At 39.7% G+C, this 20,635-nt stretch overlaps 1 protein-coding gene and 1 non-coding gene across 7 annotated transcripts in view; both read left to right on the forward strand.

Moving 5' to 3' along the window:
• Nucleotides 1–333: 333 nt before the first annotated feature.
• The window catches only part of CBX5 (chromobox 5), a 38,204-nt gene continuing 17,902 nt past the window's right edge, over nucleotides 334–20,635 (forward strand). The window contains exons 1-3 of one of the 6 annotated variants that reach the window (XM_045184162.3): nucleotides 337–488; nucleotides 16,647–16,747; nucleotides 18,458–18,636. In XM_045184162.3, coding sequence (XP_045040097.1) covers nucleotides 18,500–18,636 — 137 coding nt within the window. In that variant the 5' untranslated portion in view covers nucleotides 337–488; nucleotides 16,647–16,747; nucleotides 18,458–18,499. Of the gene's footprint in view, nucleotides 489–16,394; nucleotides 16,507–16,642; nucleotides 16,748–18,457; nucleotides 18,637–20,635 lie in introns of those variants that run through there. The other 5 variants (XM_045184161.3, XM_045184163.3, XM_024575567.4 and 2 more) reach the window with 5 other exon arrangements.
• LOC112318735 (small Cajal body-specific RNA 11) lies at nucleotides 18,269–18,407 on the forward strand. Its single transcript, XR_002976254.1, has one exon. It is a non-coding gene; the product is annotated as a small Cajal body-specific RNA 11 (non-coding RNA).

The following is a 20,635-nucleotide window of genomic DNA, read 5'->3' on the forward strand; positions in this document are numbered from 1 at the left end:
CTAGTTAACCAATCATTTATATTTGAATGTACCTAGGGTATTTAAATAACTTTTTAATCCTCCACGCTTCGAGTATTGCATTCTACTCAGTTGTCACAGCGCGATTAATACTATATTTCAAAAAGTAGCATGTGATAATTTTATTTTTTGCAACAACTATTGCTGAGCGCATGTATAGTAAAATGGCGAGTTCACGCAGGCGCATTAAGAAGTTCCGCTTGCCTCAAGGAACACGTGAAATGGCGGGCGGGAGACGGCAGTGAATTTACAGCGCCTGCGTAGTGGCGGGAGCTGTGCCGCGTTTTGCGCAGGCTTAGTGGGCGGAGAAAAGGTCTGGTTCCAGGATTGGTCGCGCAGGCGCAGGAAACGATCCGTTTTGGCGGGCGGTTGGCGTTGCGCAGAAGACGGTGGCGGTGGTGCCTTCTGGTCTGGCCTCATCACAGAGGAAGACGGAAGACATTAGCGTGAGTGATCGGTGTCGATCCTGGGTAAGTGGCGGATAGTCTTGTCTACCCATATGAGGTCTTGAACCGACTCCAATTGGGCCAGTTATTGTGTGAAATGAATGGACGGTGGGGTGGGGGCTAGTGAAGGGGGAACTGTTGGTCAGAGCAACCAATGGAAGAACAGGGGCGGATGTTTTGTCCCTGTAGGTTCTGTGGAGCTTTGCAGCCGAAGAGTTTGACTGGCAAGTGTGTGGGCCAATTGGGTCTGCCTTTAGCTGTCGACTTTTCGGTGCTTGGGCCTTCGGAATGTGGGAGGCGGGTTTTCTCCTTCTGAGCAGCGTCTCACTGAGCCAATGAGCCCGAAGCGCGCGGTAGGTTGGGCTCCTCGGAGAGGCAGCGGTTTGACTCCGATGGGGAATGAGGGGAGTCGCGCGGTTAAATGGATGGACCAAATCTGGAGCCAGTACAATAAAAGGACAGCATACGGAGAGCGTTCGGCCGGGTCGCCCAGTTAGTGCTCCAAAGGGCAGGGGTCTTAGATTTGTGGTTGTGAGTAAGTAGGTTCAATGGCGTGCCGGGGTGGATGTTTTATATCCCCGATGACTTCTCTAACGAAGCCTTTAGGCCTTCAACCCATAAACCTCCCTGGTAGGGAATCGGTACGTTTGCTCCTGTATACCACGAGTTTGCCATTTTTTTCTCCACATCTCTACATCCCACCACCCACTGTAGGTTTTGGGGGAGTAAGGGAAGTCTTTCGACTTTGAGAATTAGCTTGTTTAGGAAGACTGACTTGATATGTTAGAACGAATGGGATAAACCTCTACGTGCTGTCATTGAAAGGCACCCGAGAAAAATCTACATAATGCATATTTCCACGGAGAACTCAATATTTGTAAATCCATAAAGTTTTGGAAAGCTACATGACCAGAATGTATTACCTCTAGGGATACAGGGAGATGGAGGCAGATTGGATCTCTAATGTTTAAATTTTTGCAGGGATAATAATAATTTGTGATTAAAGTTAAATTCAAAAGTCAGCTGTTTTTTGTTTCCATTCATAATCACGTACTTCTCACCTCCGTTCTCCTTACACCTCGAAAGAGGAAAGCGCAGTTTTTCCCTTAGAAACTAAGGTGATTCTCTGTCTGGAAGTATAAATTAAAAAGTAACTTTTGAGGACTTAGTACCTGCTAGGCATCATGCTAAGAGCTTTGCAAGAATTATCCATGTCCCCAATGCCTTTTTCTTAGTTTCCCCTTTGAGGAACTTTCCCCACTACATATATTTCTTTCTATGAACCATTAAAGAGTTCCTAAGCCCCTTTTGCTGTTTCTCTGAGGAGGTCTGAATTTGGATAAGAAGGAAGCTGCTTGAGGAGGGTGATCCATCACGTGCATTACTTTGTTACCATTTGATTATATTTCCTTCAAAGTGTTTATTTTACATGCAGTCCATCTCTTGGTAATGCCCATTCTCTTTATTCCAAGACTTTTACTAAGATACAGAAATTTTCATCATCCTTTTGCTGTATCAATATATACTACTCTATTCGCTGATTTATTTAGGGTCAAAGGAAAAAGTGTGTAAATAGTGTAATAAGTTCAGCTACATATGAAGTACCCTTATGATTAGAGACCTTTCTGACAAAAGACAGATGATTTTAGTTTAGCAGATAGTGAACAGAGGAGGGATTTCCATGTTCTCTGGCACTTGAAAAAGGACAAACCTATTTCATATTTGGTTATAAACTATTTGTAGGGATACTGATAATGCAGCTCCTTAGTTTATAAGATTCATTTATAAATCTTAGTTTATATTTTTTGCTTTTGTTGACACATTTAAATGCATAACATGATTTATCTATCTTATTGGAATAGCCCATTCAACAAGGGAGCTAAAGGGATATATGTAGGTTAAGGTATCTGTCCCTAATTTATTTAGGTTTGAAAAGAATACACTCTTACCCTGGCTGGTGTAGCTCAGTGGATTGAGCGTGGGCTGTGAACCAAAAATGGTCACCAGTTCAATTCCCAGTCAGGGCACATGCCTAGGTTGCAGGCCAGGTCCTCAGTAGGGGGCGCACGAGAGGCAACCACACATTGACATTTCTCTCTTTCTCCTTCTCTTTCTCTCTCTCTAAAAATGAGTAAATAAAATCTTAAAAAAAAAAAAAAAAGAGAATACACTCTTGGTCTACAGAGTTTGTCACCCTCAGGACTCTTGACATTTCTGACAGGATGAATGCACCTCACCTCCCCCCCACTCCCATTTGTGACATTCAGAATGTCTCCAGACATTGCCAGATGTCTTGGGGGGGGTTATGAGAGCAAAATCTCCAGTTGAAAACTACTGATCTAAAATGACAGGTGCTAGAGTTGATTATCTTGTCAAAATCTTTAACCAATTGGAAATTTGAGGGAGAAGGTGGGTGAAGGATTTAGGAAGTGTCTTTTGGTAAATGGATTACTAAATCCTAATGATTATCTCTTCAGATGTAGAGTGATCCTTGTTTCGTTGGAGAAAAGGAAATTTTCATTAGTAATTGGTCTGTGGCCTGTTAGGAATCAGGTCGCACAACCCGATTGCACAGCTGGAGGTGAGGGGGCAGACCAGTGAGCAAAGCCCCCTTCCCCACCCTCCTGGTGGAGAAATTGTTTTCCACGAAGCCAGTCCCTGGTGCCAAAAAGGTTAGGGACTGCTAAAATAATGGCAGATATGATTTCTAAGAAGGTAGACTTGCTTTAGATGCTTCTTGCATTTCATCTGAGTTAAGCCTCCTTCCTTTAGTGGGATTCCTTTGGATCAGTATCTCAAACTTTTTTTGACCTTCATTCCCAGAAAGAAACACATTTTATACTGACCCTGTATACAATATTGAAACAAGCTTTGCTGTACAAATAAAGGTGCAAAGAGTATAATATTTTTTGCATCTACAGTACATTATTTCATTTTCTTAAAAAGCATGTCATTTTCTGCTGAACTGATTTCATAGCTGTGCACAGACCTACAGTTTAGAGGAAAAAAAAAACTGATCTGTAGATTAGGTAACCAAATTATGCCACGTTCGATTACATTTTAATTTGAAAGATTTGAGGATTTGAAAATAGAGTTTTTGGGTACTTTGGTGTGGAGGTAAAAATTGCTTGTTTTATTATAAATTCTCTTACAATGTTACAGTTAATAGATCTGATGAACATTTCTCTGGTGGGAGAATTTTAGTGGGTAATTTTTTATTGAAGTTCCAAGAATATCACATTGAAAATTCTAACTTCAGACTTTTTTTCTTGCCTTTGGAGAACCTGGCTTGGTTGTTAACAAGACAAAATGTTGAGACTATGTTATAAAAATTAAATTTCAATCACTTGTGCTTATTCCTCAGAGGCACACAATTGCAGCCAAAGCTAAAAGGGAAAATAACACATCTTCACTGAAAACTAGTCAGTAGGTGAGCAGAAAGATGTCTGAGAAAAAAGAAAGAGTATACTTCTGGAGTAACTGGATTTTTATATGTCCAGGAAAGTTCTGGTGGTTCTCAGAGCCCTCACAATACCTCTAGAAAAAGAGAAGAGTGTCCAGGGTATGAAGGTTTCTGAGAAAGACAAGTATTTTTTGCTTTTATTGACATATTTTATTTAAATGCATAGCATGATTGATTTATCTTATTGGAAAGCCCATTCAACAACTTGTGAGAGAGCATTCCTTTCCTTTTTTGTTCTTTTACTTGCTCTATTTTTATTTCCATTCATCTTGCATGATATTGGGCCTAAAGCTGTGTGCTATGAATATTGACTTTAAAAAGTAATAAATTACAGTGTGAAATGTCACTTGTAACTGACTCAGTATGGGTGCTATTTATATGTTGTTATTCGTGAACTTGGACTCTGGGCTCTCATCTTTTTTCCCTGATGTAAACTTTGATTTTCCTTTGCTTCTTGTAGAGGATGGCTTTAGCTGATCATTGAATTAATGGGAAGGAGTCCAGGTCATCCTGAGAAGAGTTGGCTTGTGCAGAGTCCAAGATGCAGATTTGTTGGACTTTTGTGAGCCACTTGAAGCCACATATTTATTTCTGATGACAACTTTACACTTGTGTTGGCAGAACACCCATAGTGACAACTGTTGCCTATGTTTAGTCTGTCCAGGAGCTCTACCAGCTAGCATGTTGGGGAAAACATAAACTGGTTTTCTCAGTAGCTGTGTAATATTATGTAATATTAAAACTTTCTGAATTTGCCTTCTTAGATCTCCCAGTGTTTTCAGGTAAATTGCATCCTGTGATTGACTCAATTTACCCTTTGAAATGAGGGATTAGAGGTTTTAGGCAATCTTTGGGTCACTTGAAGCACACTTCTTTTTGGATCAGTAATTAGTTTTATATATGTCCAGTTTATGATTTTTAGAAGTTGTATTTTCCCTCTGTGTTAGTTTCTTTTTTCTTGTTCTTTTTTTTGGGGGGGGGTGGCTCCCTGTGTGTTAGTTTCTTGTGGCTGCTATAACAAATTACCACAAACTTGGTGGCTTCAAACAATAGCAATTTATTCTCTCACAGTTCTGGAGGCCAGAATTCTGTAATTAAGGTGTTGAGCTCCTTCTGGAGGCTCTTGGGGAGAGGCCCTTCCTTACCGTTTTCAGCTTCTGGTGGTTGTCAGCCTCATTTTGTGGCCTTGTCTCTTTCTGTCTTCACATTCTCTTCTTTATTTTTCTCAGAATTCCTTCTTCTACCTCTCATAAGGATACACGTGATTGCATTTAAGGCCCACCTGGATAATCCGGGATAAATTCTCCTTTCACATCTTTGAATCACATCGTTTGCCATATAAGGTAATATTCACAGGTTCTAGTGATTAGGACATGAATTTTTTTTTGGAGCCATCATTCAGATCAGTACACCCTCCCTGTTTCTCTAACCCCTATCCAAATAAATTTTACCTAATTCAAAAAAGGAAAGGTTACTTGAGAGAGAGAGAATGAGGCAGGCAAGTGCAGAGGGAAAGGCTCAGGAGACCTGGGTTCTTATTTCTGCCATTAATAGTGATATAGTAACCTTGGGTGAGCCATTTGTCCTCTTTGGTCCTTAGTTTCTTCATCTTACAGTATATGGAAGGATTTGTGTAGATGATAGCTAATAGCCTTCTAGACCAAACACTTTCATGAAGTGACTACTAAAATGTCTTAGAATTTTTTTTTTAAGATTTTATTTATTTATTTTTAGAAAGAGGGGAAGAAAGGAACACAAACATCAATGTGTGGTTGCCTCTTGCATGCCCTGAACTGGGGACCTGGCTGACAACCCAGGCATGTGCCCTGACTGGGAATCGAATTGGCGACCCTTTGGTTTGCAGGCCCGCACTCAATCCACTGAACCACACCAACCGGGGCCTTGGAATTTGTTTTTGAAGTCAGAAATTTTAAATGCAAATCAAGAACTCATCCAATATTTTGGGTCAAGTTTTTTGGTGTGGTCTTGCCTAGGAATTGAGAGACTGAAGACTGAATTGTTTGTTGGCTAGTTGTCAACTCCCTGGAGTGTTATTAACACAGGATAACAAATCTGTACTTGTTAATTGTGTGTGATTTTCTAAGAAGAGTGTAATGGACTAGCTGGGCCATTTTCTATTTTCATCCTAATGAGGCTGTGGACTTTGTAGTCTGGATTTCCTTTCTAGTAAGAGTAGTTTGTCAAAATTAAACACTGACAGATTTATTCCTACTTGAAACTAGGTCATGGGCCTAGTTTTAGAATTTTTCACGTGCAATCTTATTTTTCAAACTTACTGAGTCCTTGTTCCATTGTGTTGCATTGCTAGGGAGGACACTAGAAAGCATGGGACTAAGATGGTGGTGTTGAAAGGACTATCTCAAGATCAAGTTTTATAACACACTCATCTGTTTCTTCCGTGGAGAGGAGAAACCAAATTAAATTCAAGTATTTTTCTGATTGTAATCTACATTTCTTAGAATAAAGCAAATTTATATCTGAGCCAGAAGGCATAATTATGTCGGAATAAAATGCCCTGTGCTAAAAAGGTCAATTAACAGGTGGGAAATCTTAAGTTTGGTTTCTGAGGCAAATACATGGACTTCATGTGCCTTGTTTCTCATCAAGGCACATGGAGTAAATCAGTAAGACTCATTTACCTCAGATGGAATTGTGGAATGTAATATACTGCTAATTTGTTCAGTACTTTACAACAATAAATTATATCAAAGGATCTGATAAAACATAGGCAAACCTCATTTATATGAGTAGCTGGAAACAAGCATAGATAAAACTTACAGATAGTTCAGAAAACTCATTAAACTTACTTTTAACTTCCTGTATCATCAAACCTTTTACCTTTGGTTTCCTGTATATTTTCCAGAGTTTTCTTGTTCTTTTTCCATAATAGAAATGAGGTAGGTAAGAGATAGAGCTAACGCTAGATTAGATGATAAGGGCATCAATTCATCAATAGGACACAACAGACCTAAATTTTGCACAATGAATAATAAAGATTTGAATTACATGAAAGAAAAAACATATACATCTGCAACTATGTTAAACAACACACTGCTGTGAACCCACAGATTAAACAAGAGATCACAAAAAATTAGAAAATATTTTGAACTGGGCCCTGGGTGGGTAGCTCAGTTGGTTGGAGTGTTACGCCATACAGTATACATACAATCCATAAGGTTGCAGGTTTGATCCCCAGTCAGGGCACATACAAAAATCAACCGAGTGCATAAATGAGTGGAACAACAAATCCATATTTCTTTTTCTCTGTCTCTGTCTCTCTCCCCCTTCCTTTCTCTAAAAATCAATTTAAAGCAAAAAGGTCTAAATTTAGTGACCTATTTTTCTCTCGCAAGAACCTAGAAGTGCAAATTAAACCCAAAGGAAGCAGTAAGTAGTTGATGAAGTATAAAACAAAAACAGAAAAATCAATAAAACTGAAAGAGGGTATTTCAATAAAATTAATAAACCAAGCAAATGTGATCAGGAATTAAAAAAGAAGATACAAATTACTAGTATCAGGAATAAAAGAAGGCTTATTACTGATCCTTACAGACATTAAACCAGTAATAAGGGAATATAATTAATAATTATGCCAATATATTCAATGTCTTAGATGAAATGAGTGACCTCTTTGAAAGACAAACTACCAAAGCTCACTTAAGAATACAGAACTTCACTAGCCCTATATCCATCTGTTAAGGGAATAGAATTTGTAGTTAAAACCCTTTCCACAAAGAAACGTCCAGGTCCAGATGGCTTTACTGGTGAATTTTAAGAGATAGTTAAATAATACCAATTGTATACAAAGTCTTCAGGAAAATAGAAGAGGAAGGAACCTCTTCAAATAACAAAGCATTTGTTATTTTTAACTTCATCTGCTAACAGACATTTAACTTCCATTGCTTTACATTTTTGAAGTATTTTCTAGTTCTATTTTTCCTCACACAACAGACCTATGAGATAAGTAGGGCAAATAACTAATACTCTTAAGGTTAAGTGAACTGCCCAGTCCGACCTTTCAGTGATTTATTTAGTTGGGAGGGTACCCACATCTGATTCCTAGTCCTGATCTTGCCATTGTTAACAAGTTGCCCCTTTAGTAGCTTTTTTGTACCAACCTGTGGAGACAGGTCTAACCACTCATTTAACCAAGCACCAACTATTAGAATCCTCGGTCATTGATTTGAAGATTGGGCTAGACTCAGTGCACTCCAATGCTTGACATATTTTAAGCCCTCAATAAATATCCCATAAGGAACCAATCAGTTTTATTTAATTTTTAAAGATCTTATTTATTTAAATTTTGGAGAGAGGGGAAGGGAGAGAGAAAGAGAGGAAGAGAAACATTGATGTGAGAGAGAAACATCAATCAGTTGCCTCTAGTATGCATCTGGATCAGGGGCCAAACTTGAAACCCAGATGCAATCCCTGACTGGGAATCGAACTGGTGACCTTTTGCTTTGCAGGACGACACCCATCCAACTAAGCCACACTGATCCGGGCCCAACCAAACAATTTTAGAGCAAGGGTCAGAATTACTATATTAATCATCCTTTTGGTACAGGATTTGAATCAGGATTGTAGCTGGAAACTGGACAAAAAGAGTCAGGAATATCTTTTTTTGTCTTAAGTAACATGTTAGAATGCTCAGTGGAAGAGCTGGGTGGTCTGAGATTGGCCATCCCTGGAGCCGTTTATCTGATGGTAGCCTTTCTTTGCATTTAACTATCAATATATCTGAAGTGTAGAGCACACTTTTATGATATTGTGGCATAGTAACTCACACTTAAATGTCAGTAGAGACACTTGCAAAGACCTACAAGGTTCAATAATTTCTGGTGTGGGTTTGTTTCTCCTGTCATCACCCATTATGTATTTTTTTACAGCTTTTAAATTGCCTCAGAGAGAAATTGGTCAGGATCATAATAGATTGCCAAGGAGCTGCCAAGGATACTGGTGTATGGGATGGGGAAAAGTTCAATATTGGCTTGATTTTATTTATCTAAATTGTAGGCTATGACTTCAGTATAATTCATGTTGCAAATACACCAAGGGAATAGCAAAGCACAAAATTATGCCATATGTTGAAGGAATGCTTTCTTTTACTCCCTAAAGTTTTATAGTCTGAGATATCTTTCTTATTCCAATTACATAAAAACTCCGTTTTTGTTAGCATGTATTGATCAGATTTTAGCCTATTGGTTTAAATTCTAATACCATCTCAACAGTTAAATTAGAGGTGTTATGGTTATGCAAATTAATTTTTATGTTTCTTGAATGTCTTCATTAAACTTAGATTATGAGGGAACGTAAATTGGCGTAGTAGAAACTCTTCCTTAAAATAGACTATTTGTTAAATTGACCTGAAGGGGCCTTTGTAACCCTTAAGCTGCTAATGTCCAAAATCTGTACAAACTAGATGATCACAGGATAAGCTCCAAGTCTTTAATTTTATGGCTGTTTGGAAAATGCTTTATAACCATAATTTTATTTGGGAGTGGACATTATAGTTAGTTAGTTTGTTTTTTAAGATTTATTTTTATTTCTTGGCCGGTGTGGCTCAGTTGGTTGGGTGTCATCCTGCAAACTGAAAGGTCTCTCTGGTTTGGTTGCCGGTCAGGGCACATGCCTAGGTCGAGGTTCAGTCCCCAGTCAGGATGCCTACAAAAGGCAACCAATTGATGTATCTTTCCCTCTCTTTCTCCCTCCCTTTTCCTCTCTCTAAAATCAATAAGCATTCCTCGGGTAAGATTTATTTTTATTATATTTATTGATTTTAGAGAGAGAGAGGAAGGGAGAAAGAGAGACATCAATTTGTTGTTCCACTTATTTATACGTTCATTGATTGATTCTTTGATGTGCCCTGACCTTGGATCCAACTTGCAACAGTGGTGTATCAGGCGATGCTCTAACCGACAGAGCTACCCGGCCAGGGCTAGTTCTCTTTTAACCCTTCCATATTTCGTGAACATGCTCTGCTAAAGTGGTATGTAAAAATCTAAGATTCATGGCAATGTACTCCAACATGGCTGTTACTCATTCTTCTTAAGATTGTTTATAATGAGCTCTGGCTGGTGTGGCTCAGTGTGTGTGTCGTCTGTACATCAAAAGTTTGGGGGTTCGATTCCTCATCAGGGCACATACCTAGGTTTCAGGTTCAATCCCCAGTTGGGGTGCATATGGGAGGGAACCAATCGATGTTTCTCTCTCACATTCATGTTTCTCTCTCTCTCTTTCTCTTTTTCTAAAATCAATCAACATATTTTTAAAATTAAAAAGATTTGTTTATGATGAAATCTCCAAATTCTTAATTAAAGATGACAAGACCTAACAGTTAATGTATTGTTTAATTACATTTAATTAAGAGAGGGTGAGTGTGAGATTAACACCAACCTGGCCATAGTGCCTTGAGATGAGGTCAGTACATTTCAAGGATAGAGTTTTTGAAAAGTACTATCTGGAAGACATTTGCCCATAGTGATGCCAAATTCTATTTTCTCATAAATCTTGGTATGTAACCACTTACCCAGTGATGGTTTAAGTGTGCCCTAACTGAATTTAAAGACTGACACTTGAGAGAAGAAATTCAGTAGATTTTAATAAGGGAAAAAAATCCCATATAAAATTATTACTTTATGGGAATATGATCTGGTAATGAGATATCAAGAATTTGTGTTACTGCTAAATACACCAATAAAACAGACTTACCACTTCAGGCAGTTCTGAGCATTGCTGTAAAGACACGTTCACGTACATTTTTTCATGGTGGTCAGACCTTGGAGGACAGTGCAGCCAAATTTACAAGGCAGCCTTTATCTCTACTTACAATGTATATGTTTTAATCTAAAAGAAAAAAGGGCCCTTTACTCCCTTGCTCATTGGAGTAGGAGGCTTGGATAATCAGCAGGCGAGATATTTGACCCCAGAATCATTCTATGCCTGGATGAAGTAGTGCCTTGGCCTGATTTTTTAAGGATCACAAACTGGACCTGTGCTAGCCAAAGGGAGAGCATTTCCTCTCTCCACACTCTGTGTTACAGTTTGTATTGTCCAAATGTGGCTTGTTAATGATAGGGGTGTTAATGAGGACAGTTAATCTATCTTCTCAACTCTTCCCTAATCCAGTCTCTTAAATGGACATTTAAAAAGCTTTTAACTCCTCTTGAATTGGGCGCTTCTGGTCTGTTACTGGCTTTTGGTGGAGGTGGAATGATAGTTATCAGCCCATTTAACAAAATATGAGATGGCCACAACAGCTGTAATGTGCATCTCTATGCTGTGTTTTTGTTAAAATGTCACATGGCTAACACTTTGGAAATCATAAATCTATCTAGTGGAAGAAAAAATCATTATAGAGGGTATTTTGGTTTTATGCAGTATGCATTACAAACCTAAAACCACTGGTACTTCTAGGTCCTAAAGAGCCAGTAACAGACCAGAATAAAATGGTTTTGTAAATTTGGTTTCTTTTCATCTGTTTTGTTACAATAAGGCTAGATAGAGAACACTTTGACAACAAAGCTGTAGCTGACAATTTAAACTTTACCTGAGAAATTAGCCTTTCTTTCCCAAGGGCCTTAGGGGAGAAATAGGAATTCCTCAAGCCTGAGCCTACTGAAGCCACCCATCAGCGGCATATTTCAGTGATTTTCAACCTTTTTAATCACATGACACACATAAAATAATTACTAAGATTCTGCAACACACCAAAAAAAATATTTTTTGCTGATCTGACAAAAAATAGGTATAATTTTGCTTCCTTCACATCAGACAGCTATTGTTGTGTTTGTTGGCTGTTACTATTTTTTTATTTGACAATCTAAGGGAAAAAAGGTCAGTGCCCCTGACTAGTCGGGTATTGCATGTTTTAAAAGTTCTTGCTGCACAACTGGTTACAAATTGCTGGTATATTTGTACATGTGATAGGGAGCTCTGCATATGCCTTCAACCTCTGCTACTTTTAGAATGGCTTTTTTTTTCTTCTTCTTCTTCTTCTTCCCCTGGAGGATTTTGCCCTCTTAGTAGACTAAAAGAATTTATATTGGAACTCTGAAATGAAGAGGGAGCTCATTGATTATGCATTTTGACATTTGGTCTGAGTACCACCTCCAAATAGTTGAGTGGGTAGTTCAGTGAGGCAACTTACCAGTTATTTTCTATTACTTTTTAAATAGTACAAAAACAGCCTAGAGAAAGATTTAGAATAGTGAGATTATATGTGTGTGTGTATGCGTACACACACATATATATGTTTTTGCTTGTAAATAGTGATGAAAATATAATTCGCTACACCAATATCAAAGAAAAGCCACCAAGACAGCTAGCGTTAAAAAGGGACTGGAGGGACCCGAGCAGAGCCTGAACTATACAGAGGAGACAGATATCCTGAGACCCAATTTGGATGGTCCAGGATTGATGGTTAATGCAAATGTTAACCATCATCTGTTCTGGATTTTTCCCCAGCTTTCCTCTCTAATTTCTGGGGATTGGCAGTGTTAACATGTTTTTTCTTTTATCCTTATGTGTGGGGTTTTTTTCTTCTCCTTTTTCTGCTTTACCTCCTTACTTCTTCCCCTTTTTATTTTTCTGGAAGATTCATCTGTTAAAGACGTCTCCTATCATCAGTTTGGAATGTGGGTTCTGACTGTGCCTGACTACAATGATCTTTGATGTTTTTCCAAGGCTGACTCTCCCCAGATCCCTGGTTTAGGTGTTTTTTCCCTGGCACTCAGGCCTGTAAGGTGAATTTGCCTTGTATTGTTGATATGAAGGGTCGGTGGGGCCTGCTGTCTTCTTGCATCCTTATGGGCAATTAAATTGCCAGCATCTATCTGTAGATATTGCTGTCTTTAACAGAGAGTTACTGCGTACATTCAAGAGAGGGCTGAAAGCTGTTATGCCTAAAAGACACTAGAAATTTGAGGAGCTACTCACTCACCCCTTCCCATGGAGATTTCCACAAGGATACGGTTGCTCTTAGAGGCTTACCCTCTCTTCCTCCTTCATGGTATCGGGATTCTACCTTAATCACTCCATCATCCTGCCAGCCATGTCTCATTTCTCATACTGGAACGCTCCCTCCTCCCAAGCTCAGTGTGAACCACCAGTCTTGATGCTTTATCTGGTCCGGGCTCTAGCTCTTAAATTGTCCGTCTGGCTTTGTGTTTCATGTGACCCTAATACACTGGGTCGCACTGTCTAAAAGAGAATTATATCCCCTCTGATGTCTGAGTGCATTTCTCATTTCTTACTGCTGCTCCTGAGCAGATCTGTAACTTCAAGGTTAAGATAAGACACATTCCATCAGAACTATGTCGTCATCCTTGCCAGTTTCTGATCTGTGACTGTCCAGGAGATTTACAAGACAATTGCATGCCATTCTTTACAGAATATTATGGTTGGACTCCGACTCCTGGCATCAGGCCCAATTTGATTTGTCAGCTGTTACAAAAACCATTTCGCAAAGAATAAGGGACCTCAGCCATGTGCCCTTTAGGCAGGTCTTAAGAGTGGGAAGGAGGGAATTGATCTGACTCTTCATTCCCTGGTGGTTTAGGGAGAAGGGTGGACTCCAGAATATTTTTGTCCCTTTCCTCCTTGAACTCACGTTTTTTTTCCCTGAAAGGTTAGTGTTTCTCTCATTCTTTCCTGTCCTTTATCCCTTCACAGGATTTACTATTAATCAGTGTTTTCATTCTGCCATCTTCTATGCTTTTCTGAGTTTTAAGGCATAAGAATAAGTATTTGACCCTTGAGAGAGAATGTATCTGCCTGTTCTGTCAAGGTTTATTAGTTTGCTGTTGTCTAATTAACAAAGACACTGTTCCTCCTTTCTTGCTGTCTATCTAACATGTTGAGCTGGAGGAATTACTGCATGCGATATGGTTTAATGGCTTAGGAATTTGAAAGGTCATATTTCCTGCTGCTGTTGTATTCTGCTTTCTCTGTATTTTTACAAAATCTTCTCTTTAAGGGACTGCACAGCTCTTTGGTTTCAACATAAACACACCCTTTCCCTAGGAGGGAGGTAGGCAGTGGGGATTTATTTGGCCCAGTTTAGTGATTCTAGAGTTAGATCAAAATTTATTTACTGAGATCACACATGGTAAGTTAATCACAGAATCAAAACCTTGATCTAATTTCTTTGGCATTGTTTTCACATAACAGTTAAGCAAAAAAAAAATTTAACTTCCACAGCTGAAAGTCTTCAAATTTTTTAAAACTTACTGATTTTAGAGAGAGAGAAGCATTGGTTTGTTGTTCCACTTACTTATGCATTCATTGGTTGATTCTTATATGTGCCCTGACCAGAGATCAAACCCCAAACCTTGGTATATTGGGATGAAAATCCCAATATTCATCCAGCTGAGCTACCAGCTGAGCTACCCAGCCAGGGCTGAAAGTCTTTTTAAAAGAAAGGGTTTAACAGGCCTTAGGGCAAGGAGTCCGTCTAAACCACAAGCAGCATGGCTAGGTAGGGTGGACAATGTGTCTGTTGCCCAGTTTTTATTCGTCAGGAAAGGAGGAGAAAGATGTGATTATTCTGAAAGTATTTACATTAGCTACAGACAAAGGGGGTGGGAGTAGGTGAAACAGGGCTAGTTCTGGGATGGATGCAGTAGGGTCCTTGAAGAAGTGCCGGCTCCTTAGGATTAGCTGTGGGCAGCAGATTGGAAAATTCATGTGTAAATAAGATGTGCAAACTCCTGGGATTCTGTGGTGCCTGGCTATTCTCTTTTGGATAATCTCAGAAATAGCCACCTGGAAATTAATCCTAAATTCCAACAGATGCACAGGAAATTTGAGCAGTCTTTTGTCAGAGCTGATCCACAGCTATTAACAGAATAGTGTTCTGTCTTTCTTTTGCTTTCTGGCTGCTGTAATTTTAATTTAGAACATCTCAGAATATTTTTCTTGTCATCCCTTAACTATAGAAAGTAGGGAGAAAAATTTAGGAAGTCCTGGCTGGTGAGGCTCAGTTGGTTGGAGCATTGTCCTATAAACCAAAAAGTCACAGGTTTGATTCTGGTCAGGCACTTGTCTGGGTTGGGGGTTTGGTCTCCAGTCTGGGCACCACCAAGAGGCCACCTATCGGTGTTTCTCTTTCTTCACTTGGATGTTTCTCTCCCTCTCTCCACTCCTCCCTTCCTCTCTAAAATCAATGAGTATGTCCTGAGGTGAGGATTAAAAATAAAGTTAGGAAGCCCTGGCAGGCTAGCTCAGTTGGTTAGAGCACCGTCCTGATACTCCAAGGCTGTGAGTTTGATCGTGGGTCAGCGCAGGATCAATAAATAAATGCATAAATAACGACAGAGATATCTCTCTCTCAAATAAAAAAAAAATTTTTAAGTCAGGAGAAGTCAAAAAAGGCAACTTGGAGATTGCATGATGGGTCCATTCAAAGTTGAGGAAATCTTTTGTAGTTGAAAACTGTCTTATGTTGTTGCTCTCTTACCCTATACTTTCTTCTGTTTGATAACCAAATAAATCACCGTTCTCTGCCTTTTCCTCAACCAGGTTGGTTTTGATGTCCCTTTTTATTGATCTTACGGCAGCCACCTCTGGCTCTAAAGATGAGTAACCGTAAAGCAGAGCAGAGTTTTGGAGCTCTGAAAAATGTTCTTTAGGGTCAGGAAAAATACAAATTTATGGGACTGCAAGCTCTAAGTATCTTTTCTTTGTCTCAGTTCTCTTTTCCTCAAGTATTAGGGATTATTGATATAAGTAATTTTTAAATGATATATTTTTTGGATGTATCATTATTTTAAAGTTTGTTATATAACATTACAAGAACAACTAAAGAGAAGTGGTTTTAACTGTGATGGTTGTGGCTGAACTGATCTCCTTTTCCCCCTTTTAAAACAACTTAAGGTTAATTTTTTTTTCTGTCTATAATTTTAGTTGAAAGGTTCTTTGGTAGTGTTTCAAGACTCTGGGTTCTGTTTCTGTATCTAGTAATCTCCCAAAGGACAGTTATGTAGTATCCCAAATACTCTCCTTCCACTTTCTGTGTTCTCTCTCCCCGCCCCCAAGCAATTTTAATTAACTGTTCAGTGACAGATGGTGGAAGAGGCCTTGTTTTTAAAGTGCTTCTGGTGGGCTGGATTAGGGGGTGGGTGGTTTGACCTGATACTGATGTAGAAGGACCTAGCCTTTCCCCTCCCCCGTCCAGTTGAGCTGTAATCCTGTTAGATGATTTTAAAATGCTATTGATTATTTCTCGTAGAGGAATAAGCACAAATTTTGGATTTAAAACCCAAGAACCAATTCCCTTGAGCTCTGAATGCCTTAGCCTTGAGGCCAAAGTAGGTACCTTCCAACTTCTTCACTCGGTCTCCACTGAAAAGGAAAGTTAAGGCTTTTAACTTTTCAGTTTGCCTCTCCCCCTCTTAGTCTAGTACTGCTGCCAGTTGCCATGGTAACGGACTGGGACAGCTGCGCAGTGGCGCCCAGGCAGCTGGGTGGGGGCGGGGGAGCTGCCAGCCCGCCAAGTCCCAGACCTGGGAGGGGAGGCCCCTCCTGTTAGCCCAGAGGGAAAGAAAGAATCGGGGCGATCCGGTAGGTAAATGAGGGAACCCCCATTCATCTTCTCCCTTTGGGGTGCCTCTTCTGCATGAAGGTATAAAGGGAGATTTTCTTCTTTTCTCCCTCAAACTGAAGAACACATATGTAAATCCTTGTTTTTCCTCGTGAGGCAGGGGAGGCCATGGCCACAATGCTTAACTGCATGCGTCTAACCCAGGGCTGGTTTTAACCCCAGCGCTCTGACCTAAACTGCTCAGCTCCCGGAAATTCCAAGGTGAGTGGGGTGGGGTGGGGTACTCTCCCTGGAATATGACATTTCCTGTCTCTGGTGAGGTCGCAGGCTGTTTTTATTTTAAATAAATCAAATCAGATATTTTTTTTCTTGAAGCTTAGGACTCTCTTCTACATTCATGGAAAAATTATTTTGAAACCCCTTACATCCTCCTGCCCACCCCCCCTCTTCTGAATAAAGAATTGTAATGAAAACTTAGTTTTATTACAGGGCAGTAATGGGTACAGGCTGTATTTTGGGTGGGCAAACCTATTGCTAGCAAGTTCTGAAGATACAGTTTCCAACTATATATTCTTGGAATACTTCCTTAATATTTGCAGTTTGAAGTAAATTTAATAAATGCAACTTTTTATGCTACTTATCCTGAACAAAATCCTGAGATTAGTAGTGACCTTTCCTAATCCTGGGAATGGTCTTCTGGTGGAGATGGAAATATTTTTAGAAAGTGCTGAAAAGAATCTGTAAAGATTACAGCAAAATAAATGTGTAGTTCAGCTAAGAAAACAATTCCTGCTACTCTATAATCCAGACTGTAGGCACCATTTAACATGGTTAAAGAAGAATTCTTAAAAATAATTATGGTACCAACGTGGGAATTTAAAAAAAAAAAACCTAGATTCTCTGTTGAGTACCCCCTGGTTGTGCATATTTCTGAGCTTAACTCAATTTCCATTTGTGTTGCCTTCAGCTTTCCTTGGGCCAATGAATGGTTCCTCTGTGTTTTGAGGCTTCATGTTGATGTGAGTCTGGGGCCAGACTTCTTTTTCCTCCTCCTCATTCTTTGGCCTGAAGTCAATTGGAGTTAAGAGGAGAGGTACCTTCTTAACTATTTGGATTAGTTGAGCCTTGGGAATTACTGAACAATCTAATGACTAATTTTGATTTTTAGGACTAAAAAAGTTTTTTCTCTTCCCTGCCTCCCTCCCATCCCCAAATGAGAAAGGAGGCTTAGTGTGTTTGAGATGTCAGTCTTGTTTTTGTGAACTGATGGATGCTCAGAAGAACAAGCTCAATTTGTTTAAGGGAAATGTACCGAGTCACTGAAAATGTGAAAGATGCCTGAGCAGGCCTTTTTTGTGCTGCTAAGAGACCAACCAATCAAGATACTCAGAGCAGGGGAAAGTTACATTTTGGTGGCTTTTCTTTTTTCATTTTTATAAAGAACCTTCTTTAACTTGGAGAGAAAGGTTTTACTTCTATTACGGTTCTTTTAACTGCAGGTTTTCCACATGTCTGAGTCCCTGGCTTGTAAACAGTTACAGAAGTAGCCAGGAGCAACGTGCCACACTACTTGTGTTTTGGAATCTGAAGTTAGAGGAGTTAGACAGTCGTGCCATCTAATTTTGGTCCTGTTAGTTGAAGAGAAAGTTGTGCTTGGGAAAGTGGGGGTAGACCCATTTTTTGGTTAAGTTGTTAGGAATTGTATGTAGAGTACTTGAAGACCTGAGAAAATGGTATATGGCAGTTGCGTTATACCCTTTGTATCTCATCAAAAAGAGGAACTTGTCCTGGCCTATGCTTTCTCTGTTCCCCCTGTACTCTGTTGTAACAGAGAAGTCTGCAGGATACACAGCAGTCTCCCTCTCAGTTTAGGAGGGCCATCTGAGTATAGGGCTGTCTCTTAAAGGCACGAGAAGACAGAAAGTTAACTCCTCACATGGATTCTGACCATTTCGTCTTTCCCATTTGCAGGAATCCAGTGGCCTTAGTCCTTCAGGTGGAACAGCGTGCGACATGGGAAAGAAAACCAAGCGAACAGCTGACAGTTCTTCTTCAGAGGATGAGGAGGAGTACGTCGTGGAGAAGGTGCTAGATAGGCGTGTGGTTAAGGGGCAAGTGGAATATCTACTGAAGTGGAAAGGCTTTTCTGAGTAAGTGCCTTCTCTTAGGCCTCAGGACTCTGCAGAAGTAGACACCTGTGGTTTGTTTCCCTGTGAACCACCACCATTTTGTCTTTTTCTTCTTCCACTTGCACTCGTTTCCTAAGAGTTAGAAGACACAGCAATAAACTGAACAAAGTCTTCCCCCTTTTTGGAGCTAGTATTCTAATGATAATGCTTTTGAGAGCAGTATCATGAATTGGTTAAGAACATAGATTTTGGACCCAGGTTGCCTGGGTCTGGCTTTTTGCCACCACTATTTATGATATGACCTGGACCTTGGTTAAATTCCTTAATCTTTTTTTTTTCCTTCTCAATATAATAGGGGTAAGGCATTATACTTGTCTTACAGATGTTGGGTAGATACGCAGAGCCTGACACATAAGCTCAGTGTAAGTAGAAATTTACTGTAAACTACTCTATCCATTCATTAAAGAAGATGAAGATGTTGATGTTGTCATCACCATGGACTCCAAAGCCCATAGCTATTCAAAGCCCTGTATCTTAGAATTGTCCTAGGATGAAGTACTTTTAAAAAATATATATTTTATTTATTTATATTTAGAGCAAAGGGAAGAGAGAGAGAAAGAGAGGGAGAGAAACATCAATGTGTGGTTGCCTCTTTGTGGCTCCTACCGGGGACCTGGCCTACAACCCAGGCATGTGCCCTGACTGGGAATCAAGCTGGTGACCCTTTGGTTCGCAGGCCGGCACTCAGTCCAGTGAGCCGCACCAGCCAGGACCTAGGCTGAAGTACTTAATGAGGCTTAAATCTGAGTCCACAGTCCCGTCCAATTGTACTCCCCACCTGTGTGTGTGTGTGTGTGTGTGTATTTTTTAAATCCTCGCCCAAGATGATGTTTATTGATTTTAGAGATAGGAAGAAGGAGAGAGAGAGTGAGAGAAACACTGATGTGAGAGAGAAAAATATTGCTTAGTTGCCTCTGGTACCTACCCTGACCAGGGATCAAACCGCAGCCTTATTGGATGACACTGCACCTACTGAACCACTGGGCCAGGGCTGTATTTACTTTTGAAAAATTTTAAATATACAGCTGAGGCAAAAGAAATTGAGTGAACACTCAGATATATACCACCTAGATTCTACAATTAACATTTTACTATAACCTATCCATCTTACTCCTTTATCCATCAATCTATTTTTTAAAAAAAACCCTTGAAAACCCTCCTTTTAGTCAGTGAGCTCTAAGAATGACACTGAAGTAATGACAAGAATGTCTGTTAGTAACGGCTTTATGCTGAAGCGCTAAAGTAGATTATTCTTTTCTTTGGAATAAATAGAACTAGACACATCGAAGCATAAAAGACATAACTTGAAAGGTAAAATATGTGAAGCTGTGTAATCATTTGGCATTTTGCCTCAATTGCTGGTTAATTCTTTTTTTATTTTACTAATTTATTTAAATTTTAAGATTTTTTAGAGAGAGGGGAAGGGAGGGAGAAAGGGAGAGAAACATTGATGTATGAGAGATACATTAAGATACATCAGTTGGTTGACACTCACATGCCCCTTCCCAGGGACCTGGCCCACAACCCAGGCATGTGCCCTTGACTGGGAATTGTACCTTTGACCTTTTGGTTCATAGGCCAGTTCTCAGTCCACTGAGCCACAGCAGTCAGGACCACTTGCTGGTTAATTTTCTCAGGTTGCCTGATCACAAAGAATGGATTTCTCAGAACCAATGAACTGACAGAAAATGGTTTAGGATCCTTAGAGTGGTGCTGTCCAGTAGAAACATAATGCAAGCATTAAGTGTAATTTTATTTCATTTTATTTTTTTAATTTCTTTTGAAGGTTTTATTTATTTTTAGAGAGAGGTGAAGGGAGGGAAATAGCAATGTGCAAAGAGATACATCGATTGGTTGCCTCTTACATGTGGCCAACTGGGGACCTGGCCCACAACCCAGTCACGTGTCCTGACTGGGAATCGAACCAGCAACTTTCTGGTTCGCAGGCCAGCCAGCGTTC

The sequence above is a fragment of the Desmodus rotundus genome, chromosome 3 (genome assembly GCF_022682495.2).
Source record: "Desmodus rotundus isolate HL8 chromosome 3, HLdesRot8A.1, whole genome shotgun sequence".
NCBI classification, from domain to species: domain Eukaryota; kingdom Metazoa; phylum Chordata; class Mammalia; order Chiroptera; family Phyllostomidae; genus Desmodus; species Desmodus rotundus.